The sequence below is a fragment of the Paralichthys olivaceus genome, chromosome 19, assembly GCF_024713975.1.
Source record: "Paralichthys olivaceus isolate ysfri-2021 chromosome 19, ASM2471397v2, whole genome shotgun sequence".
Classification (NCBI taxonomy): Eukaryota; Metazoa; Chordata; class Actinopteri; order Pleuronectiformes; family Paralichthyidae; genus Paralichthys; species Paralichthys olivaceus.
The window spans coordinates 6056715-6073865 of record NC_091111.1 but is presented as its reverse complement, the minus strand read 5'-3'; the positions used below and the strand labels follow the sequence as shown (position 1 = coordinate 6073865).

The following is a 17151-nucleotide window of genomic DNA, read 5'->3' as shown; positions in this document are numbered from 1 at the left end:
TCCAGCGATGATTTATTGCCTGGATAAAGTCCTACCTCTCTCTAGATATAACTACTGCGTCTGCTTCCCCTCGCTTTCCTCCATTTTTACGTCCTATGACCTCTAAGCATGGCCGGATACACAGAAAGCATTAGAAGAAGATTATATAAGAGAAAAAGTGTAAGAAACTTGTGTTGCCCCGAGCTCCAAAACCGTACGCAATCTCTGCATTAGGTGGGATCCTCCAGAGGACTCGGATGTGTTAGTCGGCACTACAGCCCGTGTTATATATCAGGTTAGAGCAGCCAATTTGGCCGTGTGTCAGAGCTCGCTGCTTTGATTAATCACCGGCGCAGCCCCTGGTGCGATAGCGGAGGAGAAAGTGGGATTTTCACAGGGAAAAAGAGAAACTAGACAGATATATGGATACCAGACTGAGGGATGGTTAAGAACAAGCATAATCACACTTGTGGCTTGAGTGAAATGTTAATAAGAGGTGCGAGTGAATTAAATTTCTTGTCTGCAAACAGCCGAGATCTCTCTTTGGGAATTCAGTCATTGGTGCTTGCGATGGAAAAAGTGATGTTGTCATACTTGAACTAGGTGAGGTCTGATTGAGAGGTGATGTATTACAAGGAGAGATAATAAAAGTTAAGCTTTCTTTTTCTTATTTCTTTAATAATCTATTCAGATTTTAAAGCTCAGCTATATTCCAGGTGCAAATGGATTTGAAAAGAAAATATTTCTTTTTTTGTTTAAGTTGTCATCGTTTGATTATACCTGTTTCCATACTATGCTCATAGATTTTAACAAAGACTTAAAGTACCTTACTCAAAGACCAGCTTGGGACTCACAGGGTTTGGAATTACTTTGTTTAAATTTGGATCCTAGTTTTTAGTCTCTTTGGGAAAAGTGATGAATGTAAATATGGGAAATAAAAAATGCACAGTGCAGAAATATTGATTGAGTTCAGTTGAGATTCAACAAAATAATTTTTCTATGATGTATTTGTACCTTTTTTGGAGTCAGCACCTTTGCTTTACAAATACATTCATTGTTGTGAAAAAGTGGTTTCTACGTATATATATCTAGATATAAATCTGTCCCAGGAAACATATTCTGTTGGCTTATTTGTCTCTTTGTGCTGGTGTCAAGTGTTCACCACGACCTTGTGGCAGTGGACTGGATATTCTGTTGGGTGCAAACTTTTTTTTTCTCTGCTACCTATTCTGATCTTTTGAGACTAAAATAGAGTTCCCCTGAAGAGAGACTTGAGAAAGTCAGTAATCGGTGCAATTTTATCTGCCAAACATTTTAAACCTCCACCTACGCAGACCTCATCTTAGCGCACACACAGGAGTCTTGAGCTATTTTTGTACGCCTCTTTTAACAGCTTTGCTGCCGGGGCGTTTCGGCTCCATATATGTAGATCTCTGTTTTGTTAAAGAAATTACTAAAACTCTTGCTGCCACCAATAGTTTTCACGATGATGAGTAAAAACGGGGCCTTGAATTAAAGATTTTGTTTAAAAATACAATTTATAGTCAGTTTTGTGGAATTGCCAAATACTATAAATTGAAAGAAGTAAATGTGACTTGTTTTCAATGGAGTTCCTGCTGCTTGAGGAACTATTTTCTGGCAGTGAGCTAAATACTCCTACACTAATAGAACATGACACTTCATTTCTAAAACTCCAACAGGAAACCAATGTCATTATCTCACTCCTGCTGTTTTTTGAACTCAGGAGTTGATGAAATGTACGCAGCATTTTCATGGTGTTTAATAATGGGTTTTTCTGCCCCTCAGGCATCATCTCAGTAAACAGCCGCCGGACCCCTTTCACAGCCAGTGGGGAAAACGAGATCTTGGACCTGGAGGGGGACCTTTATCTGGGTGGTCTCCCTGACAACCGGGCTGGCTTGGTGCTCCCCACCGAGCTCTGGACCGCCATGCTCAACTACGGCTATGTGGGCTGCGTGCGGGATCTGTTCATCGACGGACGCAGCAAGGACATCAGGCAGATTGCTCAGTCCCAGAATATGACCGGCATCAAATCCTCCTGTAACAAGGTGACGGGGAAACAGTGCGACAGCAACCCCTGCAAGAACAACGGGGCTTGTAAGGAAGGGTGGAACCGCTTCGTCTGTGACTGCACCGGGAGTGGCTTCTGGGATAGTACCTGCGAGAGAGGTAAGACACCTTTACATCATTTTCCTCTTTGTGCTGATCGTGTTTACTTCTTTGTCATAGTGACACGTCTGCCAGGGTGCTATAGTCCACATGCCAAGTGTCCTCGGGCAAGATACTGAACCCCAAATTGCCCCTTCTCATAGAGAAAGTGCTGCACACAGATCCACTGTATGAATGTGTGAATGAATGTAAAACTGAACTGTAAAGAACTTTGAGTGGTCATCGAGAATAGAAAGTGTTATGTAAACACAGCATTTTCTACAGAAGGCCTTCTTAAGGAGGCTACAGCAACTGAACCCTTTTTACGTGTTAAAATTCAGTTTTATATATGAATATATGTGTATAATGGGTTTGTTTAAATTACAAAACTGATTTTAAGACTACTTCGGATTGGAAGCTGTGTTTCCTAAAGGTGGCAGTGATGTAGCCACCGCCTAGTGGACAGTGCTCTGTTTCAGCTGACAGGCAGAAGTGTGACTTGGGACACTTGCCTCACAATATTTATGAAAGCTTTGCTAAAAAGATTTAATGGGATTTTTCTGCCAAGTGGCTTTGGAAAGGCGACGTCTTTTTTTCTCTCGCGAAGGTCCTGGGGTGAAATTGAACTTCTCTGGTGGTGGAATGGGCTCTTCTTGTCTGGGTTTTAAGAGCTCGGACGCATTAAGTTTTCATGAGACAGCAGAGATGGGGACTCTCCGAGCTGTGGGACAGTGTATTATCTGACTGTTGTTCAGATTGTTCATGGCTCTTATTTTATTGTAATTGCAGCGTTCACAAGTGAGCTTTAAGTTGTTTTCTCAGACCTTGAGGTATGTAAAGAAATAATGAGAGTCAGGAGAGAAAGCTGCTGCATGTCTGACTATATGGGGGCGGCTACATGATAATGTGCTGTTCATGATTAAAGAAAACCAAATGAGAATAAGGATCAACATGTACTGAAGACAACCTGTTTTATGGAACTAGTGTTGTGTCTGTTCTAAACCTGCCTGTTTAGAATGGGCTGTTCTCTTGTGTGTGTTAATGCTCCGGAGCTACTTAAGAATTATTCCTTGTCATTAGTGAATCCTTCTTAAACACTTCTATAATATACTGTCATTTTTTAGTGTGTGCAGAGCTTTTTATAAACTCTATGGTGCAGAGGGAAGTTAGAAAACCTTGCGTTTGTCCTACCAGGGTTATCTGCAGGTACGTTCTTGTAGTCAATGTATTTCATGAAATGAAACAGAATTTTCTTTATTGCTGTTCATTTGTGTGTCTTGAATATAAGTTTGAATGATTAACTTAACTGGTGTTGTTTTTCAATAAATTGCATGCTGGCTACTGCACAGGTCACTAGTTCACAACTGTTCAAAAAGATCTCTGTAATTCAGCTCAGTTTGAAGCATTTCAGCATCTTAATGAACCTTTTACTTTGTAGACAAAGTGCCAAACAGGAAGTGATTAAATGAATGTTGCTACCGTAATGAAGGTCAGTGCCTGTGATACCTGCGAATGTTGGTCGTAGGTCGATATTGTATGTGAACATGTTCCCGTTACATTGTTTATACTGTAACTTAGCAACCTCCAGTAAAAGTTTGGGAAGGAATCATCATGAGGTAGCTTTTCTCTTAAGCAGATAAAAATAAAGGACAGAAAGTAGGACATATGCACTCATGTTCAAAATATACAGTCGTAAATAATACAAAGAAAAGTTAATGTTATACTGCAATAATGCAAAGTGCATGTCGTTCTCTTCTGTGAAACTTCCACTGAGAGTTGAAGTTGGGAGCCTGAGCTGTCAGATGGAGTTAACCTCGTCTTGGCCTGACTGTTGTGTCTATTTATGTATCAATCCCATGATGTTGTATTCGCACAAAAGAGAAGAAAAAAGGCAGCTGTGAAGGCTGGAGTGCATTGGCGAGGAAACACTCAAACGCAGAGCCAGTGTGCCTTGCTGATCTTCCACCCACAGAAAGAAAACATAAAGTAACATGTCCCTCACTCTTCATACAGTCCCTGCTCACTTCTTCTTCCATCCTGTTCCGTTCCCTCCCACACAGCGCTCTCTGAATGGTCGTATCTCTGCTTTCAGTGAGTGCTTTTGCCGCTGGGTGATAACCTGTGGGACTGTAGGTCAGCCCTCCACTTCTAGAGCTCTAGAAAAAAGCTTGAGTTGATTATATACTTCGCACAATGAGACAGGAGATGTGGTTGAATTTTCTAAAGTTGGTAATTGTTAGATCTTGTTCCAGTACTCCAGTGTAGTCAATAATCAATGTCAACTAGAATGGCACTAAATAGAGTGCATACCTCAGCTAGGGCCCAACTGTTCCTTTATGAAACCACATTAAAATTCACTGGATGGAGATTTTTATTTGAATCTGCACACCATTGCACACCTCATATCAGCCCCAAAAACATGTCTGATTTTCTTTTCATCAAGATCCCTGGATTACTCTCTGAGGATCTGGATTCTGGATTCCGGGTCCCTTCCAAAATTGAATGGGTTCTTTCATGACCTATACCACATTCTTCCACCTAGTTTGGTGGTGATCTGTCCTGTAGTGTTTCCGTAATCTAACTGACCAACATCCCAACACAGACGGACCAGGATTACAACGTATTGTAGTGGCGTCAATTTTACACTTAAAGTTCATTTTACGAGGCAGCCAGTGAAAACAGGTGAATAACATCTTGTGGCTCTGGAGGAGCTTTTCAGAGTCAGCGGAAATGCCCTGGACGATGATATGTTTTTTAACAAATAGTTGGTGGTACACAGAGTGAGAAGGCTTTACAGTTTAATACAATACATAAGTTAGTTCCCACTTGGCAACAACTGATCCACCCGTCCGTCTACTGCACTCTCGGGTCTCAGTGGCAGCTGGAGACAATCGCAACAAATTACGTCATTGATAAATTATTGATGTTAAGTTATCCCTACTAAAATAATAATAGATATGTCAGCCCCTGCTGCTTCCATTCCTGCCAAAATCTTTGTCTTTATTCCTCTTTATATAATCTGTCTCTTGTGAGTCCCCCCTCCCCACTTATGAAGTATATTTTGAATACACTGTGAAGCATTGAATCAACAACTACAGCCTGATAATTGTATATATCAAATACTCCAGTATATCACTGCAGAAATATTTAATTAAAAAAAAGGAATTGTTGAATTTCTTACAGTCATAGATTAAAAATGAAGTCAAACATTAATTAATTAATATATGTTGGGGCATAATATACTGTTTTGGAGAAATACCAGCATAAATGGTGATATTGTATCAACCACACATTTAACCATGGAGATTTTTGACTGCAGAGGATAATAGAGACATAACAGAGAGTTATCCTTTGTGGCTTATCTTTTATCCTTCCGTCCTTCCTTCAGTCGTTCTCTTGCGTTTCCAGACACTACTGAAGGTCAGGGTCAGTGTTTGCACAATGCAGCCTTGATTTTCTTCTCTTCTTTAACTTCTCTTCCTGGGGGATCAGACATCCCTCAGAAGTGGTGTGTTGTGGGTCCGCTCTGTCGTCAGGCCCGACCCGCCCGAATCACCACAGCCAGAGCTCCTGTCAGTGCAAAAGAGTAGCAGCTTGATACCGAAGCCCTCTCAGTTTGCTGAACTGCTCACTTTCTCACGCACAGCGAGGCCAGGCCGCCCTGTGGAGGAATCTCATCTCGGGATGCTTGTGTCAGCGATCTTATTTCTTTTTCAGTCACTACCCAAAGCCTGTGACCACAGGTAAGGAGTTGGAAAGAAGACTGAGCTATAAATTGAGAGCTTTGATTTGCAGCTCCCTCTTCGGCACCGGCCACAGTGAAGACGGTAACATTCCCCCTGTGGCGTAATAAAAAGCTTGCTTTGTTCCAGCAGTCGCTTCCACTGTCTTCACTCTCTCTTGTGAATAAGAGTTCACCTATTCCTGAGCAATCCACGCTTCTTTCTGCTGTCACACTCTGATTCTGGGCTTCATCCTGACTGTTTGACCCTAAGTTGATATCTGCACATGAAAGTTTGCTGTCTGATGAAACTGGGAAGACAGCATCATCTGGAAATAGACCAAATGTCTGGATGTTGGCAAACGTCTGATCTCATTAGCTTCTACATTCTCCAGCCGCTGCGTGTTTTGCAGTTTACAGTAGAATATTTCTGAAAACATCAGCCCTCGATATTGAGAACCACTCAAATTTGAAATGTTGGATTTGAAATGGAATTGTATCAGTCGTGCTGGTAGACAAGTTTATTTTCCTTCTCCTCCCAGCTCCTGAAGCTCCCTGGTGACTAAATCAAACAGCCACTGAGATGTGTTCACACATGGCGCTTGCTATTGATATCAAGCACGCTATATGCTGCAACAGAGAATTGCTCTTGTATGATGAGACAAGTGTTGAAATGATGATGAGATCAGTGCTCTCCCGTGGCGTCTAACAAAGGTTAGACATTTACATTACAATGATTTGGCCTCTGCTGGTGACTTTCTGCTGGAATGCAAATACGCTCCTTTTGTCTGTTTCATTCAAAACAGTTTGCTGAGATCAGCCTACACCTTTTTTGTGATATTATTTAATTCAAATGGATTTCTGAGGCAGGCACAGGAAGTATTTGTCACACTGTATTAGTATTTTCATTTATAAACTCCTGAAGTCAAAGACCTCTTACATCAGCAAAAACCAAAGTCAATATGGTAAATATATGTAAGTTTCTCTTTCAATAAGTTTGACCAACTATTCTTTTGTGCATCTACACTCCTGGTATGAACTGCTTCTAAAACTAAAACTAATACTACAGCAAAATCAGAATGCAAGTACAGTAGAAATCACTTAATCTGACTTCATTTGAATCCATTAAACTTAATTTCTTGGCTCCTCCTGACCACATTTCTCCTTGAGGGAAGCCAGGAGAAAGTTTTATTTCTTGCTCTGAAGTTTTTGTTTGTTTTTTTTCACTGTTTGTGTGCCAAAGAAATGTCTTAACTGTGGCTGTAATTTGGAGAAAATGGAAAATAATGTGGAATGTTCTCTGATGGGCAACTCTGGTGAGCTCTCAAAGTTTGATTTAAAACTTCTTATTAGAGTTAGCATTGTTGTTCCAGTGAGTTTTAGCAACCTCACCCTAGTTTGTGTTCTGAAATAAAATATTAGTATCTTAAGCAGCTTTCAGACATGCACTGAACTCCACAGACCCTCTGTATTTTCTCTGGAGGAGGTGCACGTGTGAATGTAAATGTCCGAGTGAGACGCTCCACAGGATCCCCTGCTGTGTTTACAATAGTTTTAGAGTGAAGTCAGTAACATGTAACATAACAATAAATTAGATAGGGATTCACAGTTTCTATTTCGAAATGTTACTATTGTTGTGGAATTTGAAACTAAAGTTAGATCTGTGCTTTGGGAAAAAAGTATGGGAAATGTACAAATAAATAAAATGTGGGAACACCTAGGTTATTCCAAAAAAAAAAGCAACTTAAATTTTGGTGTCAGGTCAAATGTCAGCATGGGGAAGACTTAATCATGACTTTAGCATTTTTCTATAGTTCTAGATTGGCCAGATTAGTTTTGTGTAAAGAGGAATATTTTAGTATCTGCTCAACTGAGTATAAAAAGGATGTATTTGTTCTATGTGTATTTTAAAGGCATCCAAGTTACTTTTGTTTGTTTGTAGTTTATGAATTAACAGCCTATAAATCTGGTTCTTGGTGCAAAAACTTCTCCCAGTAAACCACTATAGAAAACTTGTGAATGTAATTTCAGCACATTTTGCTCTTCTGATATTTTTGGAACTCCAAAAAATGGGATCACCAGAAATGAAAGTGTCAAGATAATCTCATCATATTTGTATTAAACAGAGCATATTGCTCTGTGTAAGTTCTTCTCCTCCACTGGGGACTAAAAAGCTCCAAGATTTTATACTCTATTTACCTGAAGGAAATTGTAAAGTGACAGATATTTTAGTCTGTTTGAGGAGCGCTGAGATTGCACCAGGCGATAACTGAGACACAGAAGTGCTCCTGACTGTCCTCTGTTTTAGTATATTAATAATTTCTGTCCATTACCTCTTGTTTTTTGTTTTTCTCTGCATCTCTTTTTCATTCTCTGTCTTCAAGTCTTTCCCTCTCTTTTGCTGTCTGTGATTCCCTGTTACTCCCTCCCCTCCTCTTTCACACCACACACACACACACACACACACACACACACACACACACACACACACACACACACACACACACACACACACACACACACACTCACACACACTCACACACACTCACACACACACACACTGGGGCTCACTCTGTTTGGCTTGTCTTCTTTAACCCAGCCCATGAGACATGACAGCACCTGTGATCAGAGGTCTTCCGCGGTATCACAGAAACAGATGTAGTGTCAGCATGGGAGCCAGGCAGTGTGTGTGTCTGCGTGTGTGTGTGATATGAATATCTTAACGTACTGAATACGATGTGTAAAAAGCAATGCATATCACAATTCGCTGTTTCTGTGGCACCATATGTGTCTGCGTCTGTGCTCTGTATACGTCTGCATCCATCCACATGATTAGGAATGCCTTTTTTACTGCCGCCAATGCTTGTGAGTGTGTGTGTGTGTGTGTGTGTGTACCAGCCAGACAGTTTCATCGCTCCATGCAGGAGTGTGATACCGGGGCCCTGGCTCTGATAGACCCCTCTCGTCTGGGTTGTGACTGGAAGCGTGGCCCTGCCAAAACCCCATCTGTCTGTGATCTGCATTCAAATCGGGCAGCTTGGCTCGGTGCGGCACCAACAGGCACACATGGCGAGGAGAAAAGAGGAGCCGCTTGTTCAAGATCCAACACTGCGCACACTGTTGCTGTTAGAACAATGGTGCTTGTGGAAGAGCTATTGAATTCCTGTAACCTGTTTTTGTTGTTTTCTTATATGCCATTTCCTAAAGTGCGAAAATGCTTTTTTGTTACTTGCTTCATCTGCATGTGTCTAATTTGGATGAATCAGGCGAGCGGCTGCACTTCAGTGGAGTACTTTAAAAATTGATGCTGAGAAATGATTTTCTCCTCAAATAGCTGGCGGTCAGATCCACAGAAAGCAAAGAGAAAGGAAATCATTACGCTGCTGTAACGATAATGTATCTCGGTGGGATTTCTCCTCTATCCCTTGTCTTCGGGAGGCAGCTGGAGGCCCTGTTCCTTTTTTGATTGTGACATTCCATTACAAGCAAAGGTTACCCAAATGTTAGTCCCCTGCAAGGGAAACTCAAGTAAGGCAGATTACTCAGGTTGTATTTGAGTCGGACTCGTAAGAGGTGACATTAATTCAAGACTACAGGAGTGTATTTGATGTCATCCAGGGACTCAGCGAGCTCGTCAGTCACTCAGACAGCCAGACGGCGGGTGAAGCTTTGTGTGTGTCGGTCTGTTTTTGTGGGTGTGACAGGGTAGTTTTTTGGAAGCCGGGGCGTCGCTGACAGACGTTTGTTGCAGAGCGCTGTGCAGTTGATAAAGTAGCTCCGTTAATCAGGTAAATAGGCCTGTAATGAAGTGTGTTTGTCTCACGGTGTGCCAGAACCAGCGCCAAGCAATCCCGCTGAGACTCTCCTCTTTCTGTCTGTCCGCTGCATCTACACGTGCACGCCAGACACACACACACACACACACACACAAACACACCAAATCCACTGGAGACAGATTGGATTGTGTCTAATGCATATTGTATTTTCCCTGACAAGATGCCACCGCCCACGTACAGTAAGTGCCTGTGTTTCCACTACTGTCAGTAGAGAGGAACAGTGATGGCTCCGAGCCTGAGCTGATGGCTGGAAGTGTGTCCAATGCAGATCAGTGGTGACATCACTCATTATAACGCGGGCTTCCTCTTCCTTAATGTTTGTGCCGGAGGCGGTACACTGTTGAAACTACCACTCATTGACACATTGTTTAATTCATTCAATTATTATATTCAATTTGATTTTAAGTCACATTGATACGATTGATTAATTATGAGAATTTCGGATTTGTAATTGGTCAAGCTCCTCTTGTTAGCATTTAGACTACTTCTTAGCATATCATTACATTTCTGCTTAAATTCATACACGTCTTAATCGCATCAGTCACATAGGTTCTCGTAAGGATAGGAACTCCCCTGCACACTCACCATGCAATTACCTGCTCATTTTGCCTGATGCTCATTTACAGTGGCAGTGAAATAATAGGCTGCCACATGGCTTTTACAGTTTAATCATAGGTAGCAACTGCAGAACAGAGAATGAGGGACATTGATGCTTGTCACCTTCCTGCAAAGAGTCTTGGGCAGAACATTATACTGCTGTACTTTAAAGATTTAGCTTAAAGAATGAGCGAGGGTTTACTTTTTTAATTTAATGCTTTATTTTGCAGACGACTTACTAATTATCGTTTGTGGCAGATTTGCTGATGATGAGAGGGATGAGTCATACAGTTGAACTTTAGCTGCTTTCAGACGTGCACTGAATACAGGGGCTGAATCTGACAAGCAGAGATGCACTGCAGGATTCAAGAGCGAGTTGGCACATTGATGACGTTTCTAAAACATAATAGACACAAAAAATGTAAAGCTCCAGTGTGTAAGATTTAGGTGAAAGGGATCTATTGGCAGAAATTTAATGTAGAATAATCCTCATGATGTTTTCACTAGATTGTTTCATCTGAATTGTATGAATTGTAGTCTGAAAAGGCCCTTTATATTGAAATACTTTATATTTACATCGAGGGGGTCCTCTCTACGGAGGAGACTAGTCCAGACTGGACAAACTAAATACCTTTGAGTTTTTATGACAACTGAAGCTACCACAGGTTCTTTTTCATATTTGGAAGGGGAGGGTGAGGTGAGGGGTGTTCAGCTACAACACTAGATATCACAAAATTCTACACACTGTACCTTTAAGAAACTAACCAAATACAAATATCTCTGGATTTAGAAGCAGTGCCACACACGTAGATGAAGATGTCAAGAGAGCTTTTGGTGAGGGGAACGTCAACAACAGAAATGGATCCCCACAGCAGAATTATTACATTATGTCCAGCCCCTGTCTGCTGCACCACCCCTCACCCTAACGCTCTTGAGATTTCTGTGTTGCTGTTAACGCATCTGAGCGGATATTCTCCCTCATGTCTTCATGTGAACGGCTATAAAGGTTTATTTATCCATGGAGCCGACCCCGTAACTTCACCACATGGTGATGATGCATTTCAATACAGGGTGATCAGGAACCCTTTGTATGCTGCGATATTTTGTTCACATAAAATGTTTCTAGTTGACTCTTTTGGGGGCCATGATAATTGAGGAGTGTGTCGGCTTCAACGATCAGTCTGTTCTTAAAATGAACAGAAAGTTATTGGGGCATCATCCAAACAAGGGCAGAAATATTGGGTTCTCCCATTGCAATCTCTGATTTAACCTTTTGATCCTTTTTAAAAGCCTTTTCCAAACCCATTTGTGTTCACATGGGGTCAGTTGCTCAGATATGCTAAGTTCCGACTGTGTTAGAGTGGCGTGATTCAAATGCTTGTCTAAATGTCTTTCCCACCCACAGACTGAGGGAGTGGAGGGGAAAAAAACAACAGAAACTTCATTTTTCTCAAAGTCTCCCTTAATCCCCGATTCCTCTAATAGCCCTTGCATAATTGCCAGGCTGCCTTTGAGTGAATAATGTCTTAAGGTCAGGTACCAATTACCACCATATAGGATTTTGAGCACATGTCAAACTAGACTGTGTACATGTTCTTTTTCTGTCCACGTCTCATTCAGTGCACGTCTATTGCAAACCCATTAGATTTTCATAATAACACTCTGTCAATCCACTGTTAAAAAAGATTTAATTAGATTCTGTTTACACATACATACAAACATATATTGTATTTTATTTTAACATATAAACAACCTGTCAAAATATGAAACATAGTGACCCTTTAATTTACTTCAATCTCACCTCTGTGTTGGATGTTTTTGTATTTAATTGCCATGTTTTATCTTTGCTGTGTATTGTTGTTATCCCCACGTTTGGTTTCCTCAAGATTATCAGCAGTTTTCATGATGTCACAAATTTAACGGAGGTCATCTGTCTGAGGTCGTGCTGTTTGGTTTTTCTAATTCCACCTGCTCTGTTGCTGCTAATCTCCTCGCTCTGTTGAATAATACACTGCTAGAACACCAGGAGTCATATTAGACACTAACCTCGTATTTGACGACCGAGTCAAGAATGTTAACGGCCGCTGATTGACATGCTTAGCTGTACATACTTACCATGTCCTCTAGGCTTCTCGGCTGGCTCCCTGCACCGTCTCCATTTACGCTGCTGCGGCTCGTCTTATTGCATGACTACATCACCCGGTGCTCACCTCCCGACACCGGCTCCTTGTTAGATTTCATATTGATTTTCAAATTTTATTGCTCTCTTTTAAGCCCTAAATGGCCCCGCTCCTAAATACATCTCAGATTTATTGACCTGTGTGTGCCCTCTCGATCCGCAGATGGAGCCCTGCTGGTTACTCTCAAGTCACAGCTCATGACAAAGGGTGACCGGGCTTTTGCTATTCGAGACTTTGGAAGTCTCTGCGCAATGAACTTAGAAGGACTCGACCTTTAGTTTCTGTTTTGAGAGCTTGGAAATGTTTGCTTGTACTGACTATTCCCATTTATTTGATCTAATCTGTTTCATAGTTTTTTACTTTTCTGTGCTCATGGTGTTTGTCTTGTTTCATTGGTTCTGCTTTGTCTGGTTTTATTAGTTTTTTCTAAGATACCTTTCATATTGTTAAAATACACCATCCTGTGTCCGTGTGTCAACATTTATCTCAAACAATATATCAACTATAAGCCGAAATGACAAAATCTTAGTATTTTTACATTTAGATCCCTGTTTTTTCTCTTCCTGTGACACAGTTTCAACAGTTTGATGACTGTTTTGATGACTCATCCTGCTCTCAGGGGAGAGGATGCTACTAGTCGCTGTCAACTCTACCACAGGGGGCGAGACGCACATTCAGCGCTATTGGCTGCTGTAAATGCCAATCAATACTGACAATTCCCCTCACAGGTTTGTGTTTTTATCAGACACAAATTTGTGGAACCAAATAGCTCTCTCCCATCTGTTTTAAATAGCTCTTGTATTACCATTAACTTATACAGATTGGCCATTGAAGTTTTGTTTAAACCACAAAAGGATTAAACATAAAGTAAGCTCCTCAGATGCCACATGATTTGGTTTTTACAAGTCGCACTCCCTGAACTAAACTAAACTGAGCCAAATGAATAACAATCAGCGAAATGGCCCTTCAACGTTTTTGAGCAGTTTTCAACAGTTTTTCACTTTGTAGTCTACCTTGGTTTTTTTTGTGGATCTGCTTTAATTAACCTGAAATGAAATAGCTGACATTCAACAGATATTATACATTTGTGTGGTGTGAGCTTCCCTCTAATGCTTGACGATTTGGTTTTGAATAGAGGGATGCTGATGAAGGATCTCTGTGCAGCCACTCACCTTTCAGCACTTTTTCCATTTCTTTTTCCAAGCTGTTGGCATTTGGAGAAAGCCATTATCGCTGAGTGTGATAGAATGAGATGTACAACAGGAACCTTCCAGACACTTTTATCATGTGGCTGAGAAGGAGGGGTGAAGAAGCCTTTAGAATCATTTTGGTGCAGTGTTTAGCACTTGTCACGGGGTCAAGTATGTTCCTGGTTCAAATCTCGGTTTCGTGAATCTTTCATGTTGATTTGTAGAAAACAACTGATTCGTCTTGTGTCTCTCGTTTTGGGTTGTCTTTATTTTTTCATCCAAATTATTTAATAGCATAAACTTCCCTCCATTTCTCTCCCAGCCCACTTTACTGTAACTCCCTCTCTAAACCAGTGCCTTTCCCTTGCCCTCGCCTTTTCCCCAGCCCCACTTCTCCGCGTTAACGGGGCAATAAGCACCTTTGCCGGGACATTTATCTCCGCGTACAGAGAAAATGACACTTCAAGGTCTGCCCTGACTAACAGGCCGGCTCTCACATACATACACAGGACAAATGGGGGAAGGGTGTAAAATGGAGGATAGCAAAGACGAGGAAAATGGAAGAAAGGCGAATGAGGTTGAAAACACAAAGGAAGGACGGTTATAGAAAGGGACGGCTGGAGACAGATGACGGCAACAAATTAGCTGGAGAAGAATAGTGAAGCAATTAGGCTTTTAAAAGCTGGATGTTGGACTTCAAAACGTGTGATGTATAGATTTTCAACCCAAGCCATGATGGCGGTTTTAAGCATCGTTTTATCCAGGATTTAGACACATCCCTTGTACTGTTTTTTCTAATAGATCATGTCAAACTTTCTTTGATTTGTAATATTTTTTTGCTTTAATTAATCCATAGTCAGAGATTTTGACACACATAGAGTCTGACAGTACAGGCTCACTGGCGCTGGATGTGCTAACTGATTCGCATCAGTTAGCACATGATGCCTCTGTGGTGCACTGCAGGTGGTAGATTTGAAGCATCAGCAGCAGCTACACCTGCAGCTCCTCATTACAACTAATGCTACAATATCACATTCGCTCTATAGTGATGATGATCCGTCTGGTGCTGTTAGTGACCAGAGAGTGTTATATTATTCATTCAACCTGTCTGAGATGCCACATTTTAAATCACTCATTCTCTCTTATTCTTCCTGAACACTGGAAATATTTGTTTCTCCTCTGGGGTGCAGCTAACAAGCGTGCAGCGTGATTGACAGGCATACACCTCAAAGAAAGGAATGCACGAGGATATGTCGCCATTTATATCAAGCTGAATGATAAACGTTGTGTGTTTCCTTATTGGGGCGTAAAAATAACAGATTTATATTTTTAAATCCTTACCTTGTGAAAAGTGTCAGTGATGCCAGAACCTGACTAAATTTGGTGTGAATGCATCAAGGTGCAGACTGAGGCATTGAAAACAATATGGTCATGTCAAGATTCAAAGCATTTATTGTCAATAAAACAGATTCTTCCCATGGATTCTACCTTATGTTTGAATAGAAAATTGCTCTTTTTCAAATTGAAGCCCTGAATACATACATATTAGTGAATACATATTTTCCTACATGACTGTAATGTGTTTTTTCCCCCCTCAATCTTATTATACACAGCGGCACATATCAAAGCCTGAGTGTCGAGACTTTGTTTGCTTGCATATGTGTGTGAATAATGCTTAATAAATCTTACTCCATTTGAAGCTGTCTGTTGAAAATGCTCTGGCCTGCATTAAAAAAACGTTAATATTTCCCAGTCAGATCAATGAAGCTTCAGCTTTGCTCCTCTTAGTGTAGAACAATCATTCCATTGAGCAGAATAATGAATTTGGTATCTTCTGCATAATCAAGCATGAGCACGAAAGTTTTTTCTCTCGCTGAATTGGATTCATACTAGTTTCACTTCAATTTTCTCCTCCCATTTGCTGAGATGATGGTTTTGCAGAAAGATTAACCCTAATTGATCGGAGTTCATGTCGATTGATTTCTAATTCTCGTGGATGGCATAAAAAAAACAGGTTGAAATGACCTCTGCTCCCCTGCCAAGGAGATTTCAGTTGCCTGCCATTAAAGATGGTGTTTCCTGCCTCTGACGCAGCGAGACAGACTCGTGGCGAGCTGACAGTCGTCCTGTGCTGGAACACTATGCCAGTAGTGCCTGACGTAACTCTGACCTTCTGATTCATATCGTGGAATTGGAAGGAACAAGAAAAGTCTGGGGTAGTAGATGGATGGAAATGGCGGGCAAGAGAGACGTGCAGACTGAATTGTTGAAAATGCCAGAGGGGCACTGGTGGAGAGATTTGTGTGACAATGTTAACGCAGGAGAGGAACAGATCTTCCTGCACTTTAAAAACGATCTGTTTGTTTCCGTTTTTTCGCTGCTTGGAACATTATGCTGTTGCTCCCTAATCCCCATTTGTAATTAAATGCGTGCTTAGGAGCTGTGCTGGGTTATGTAAACCATGACTCTCATTGTGGCACACTAAGCTGAATAGGGAAGACGCATAGGAGTGTGCTGCATCCATCTTTCCCTGCTTTCTGTGCCTTGTGTCTCATTTCATTCTTCGTCCTTTTTCCACTCTTTCTGTCGAACCCACACTCACACACTGTCCCCTTCCTTCTATGTGGTTTTCTCCCTCTCGCTCTCTCTCTCTCTCTCTCTCTCTCTCTCTATTACATACACACAAGCAAGAGAGAGATAAAGAGAGAGAGTGAACACACACAGAGGAAATCAAGCCTTCAGTGCTCGGCCATCTGAGAAATTGACAAGTCTCCAAAGCTCTCATGGCAGCAGAAGGAGGTTTCCCAGTGAGACTAACTGATTTTTATGATTTAAAAAAAAAAAGGGGAAAATGACTCAATATGACTTTACTGCATATAGCACCTCACCCTCTCTGGGGTTAACAGATATATTCATGATTGCATGATTGCCTGACTCTGGTAACTTGATTTATTTGTTTTGCAACATGATAATCTGTGACTATGTCTGCCATGTCAGTCAGCTTGATTCTCTTTGCTTTTCTCATCAGTCCATCTGAAGTTGCAGTTTCATAAATTCACCTTCTTTTAAGTTCTCGTATTCAATCAAATCATCTCTTTTTGTCTTTCCTGATTATTTTCCAATTTCATTTTGTCGCCCTCCTCCCTCTTTCCTGCTCGTGCTTCCATCTCATCTCCACCCTATTCATCTCATAACAACTCAATGAAAGTGCAGTTGAGAACAGCAGCTGCCTGTCTGTGACTTTGCTGCCCCCTGATGGAGCTGTGGTTCACTGGCTGTATGTCACGCACTGCGTGTTTCTTTGCGTATCAGAGTTTTTTCTTTGTAGTGATGTGTCCAGGATAACGCTGGCTTTATAAAAAAAGTTAGTTAGAATATATTTGCAAGGCTGAAACGTATTCTGGTGCACACACATTGTTTCAGATGGACCATCAGGGAATAACAGGAGAGCTTTCCCCCTATGGACTCTTATAATTATA

The 17151-nt window shown here is 41.2% G+C and overlaps 1 protein-coding gene across 16 annotated transcripts in view; it reads left to right on the top strand.

The window, feature by feature from the left end:
• Positions 1-17151, top strand: part of nrxn3b (neurexin 3b) — a 269160-nt gene that overhangs the window by 79712 nt on the left and 172297 nt on the right. For all 16 annotated transcript variants that reach the window (XR_011239244.1, XR_011239243.1, XM_069514505.1 and 13 more), the window contains one exon: positions 1786-2169. Coding sequence is in view for 14 of the 16 variants with exons in the window: in XM_069514505.1 (XP_069370606.1) it covers positions 1786-2169 (384 nt within the window). In the remaining 2 variants the exon portion in view is untranslated. The remainder of the gene's footprint in view (positions 1-1785; positions 2170-17151) is intronic.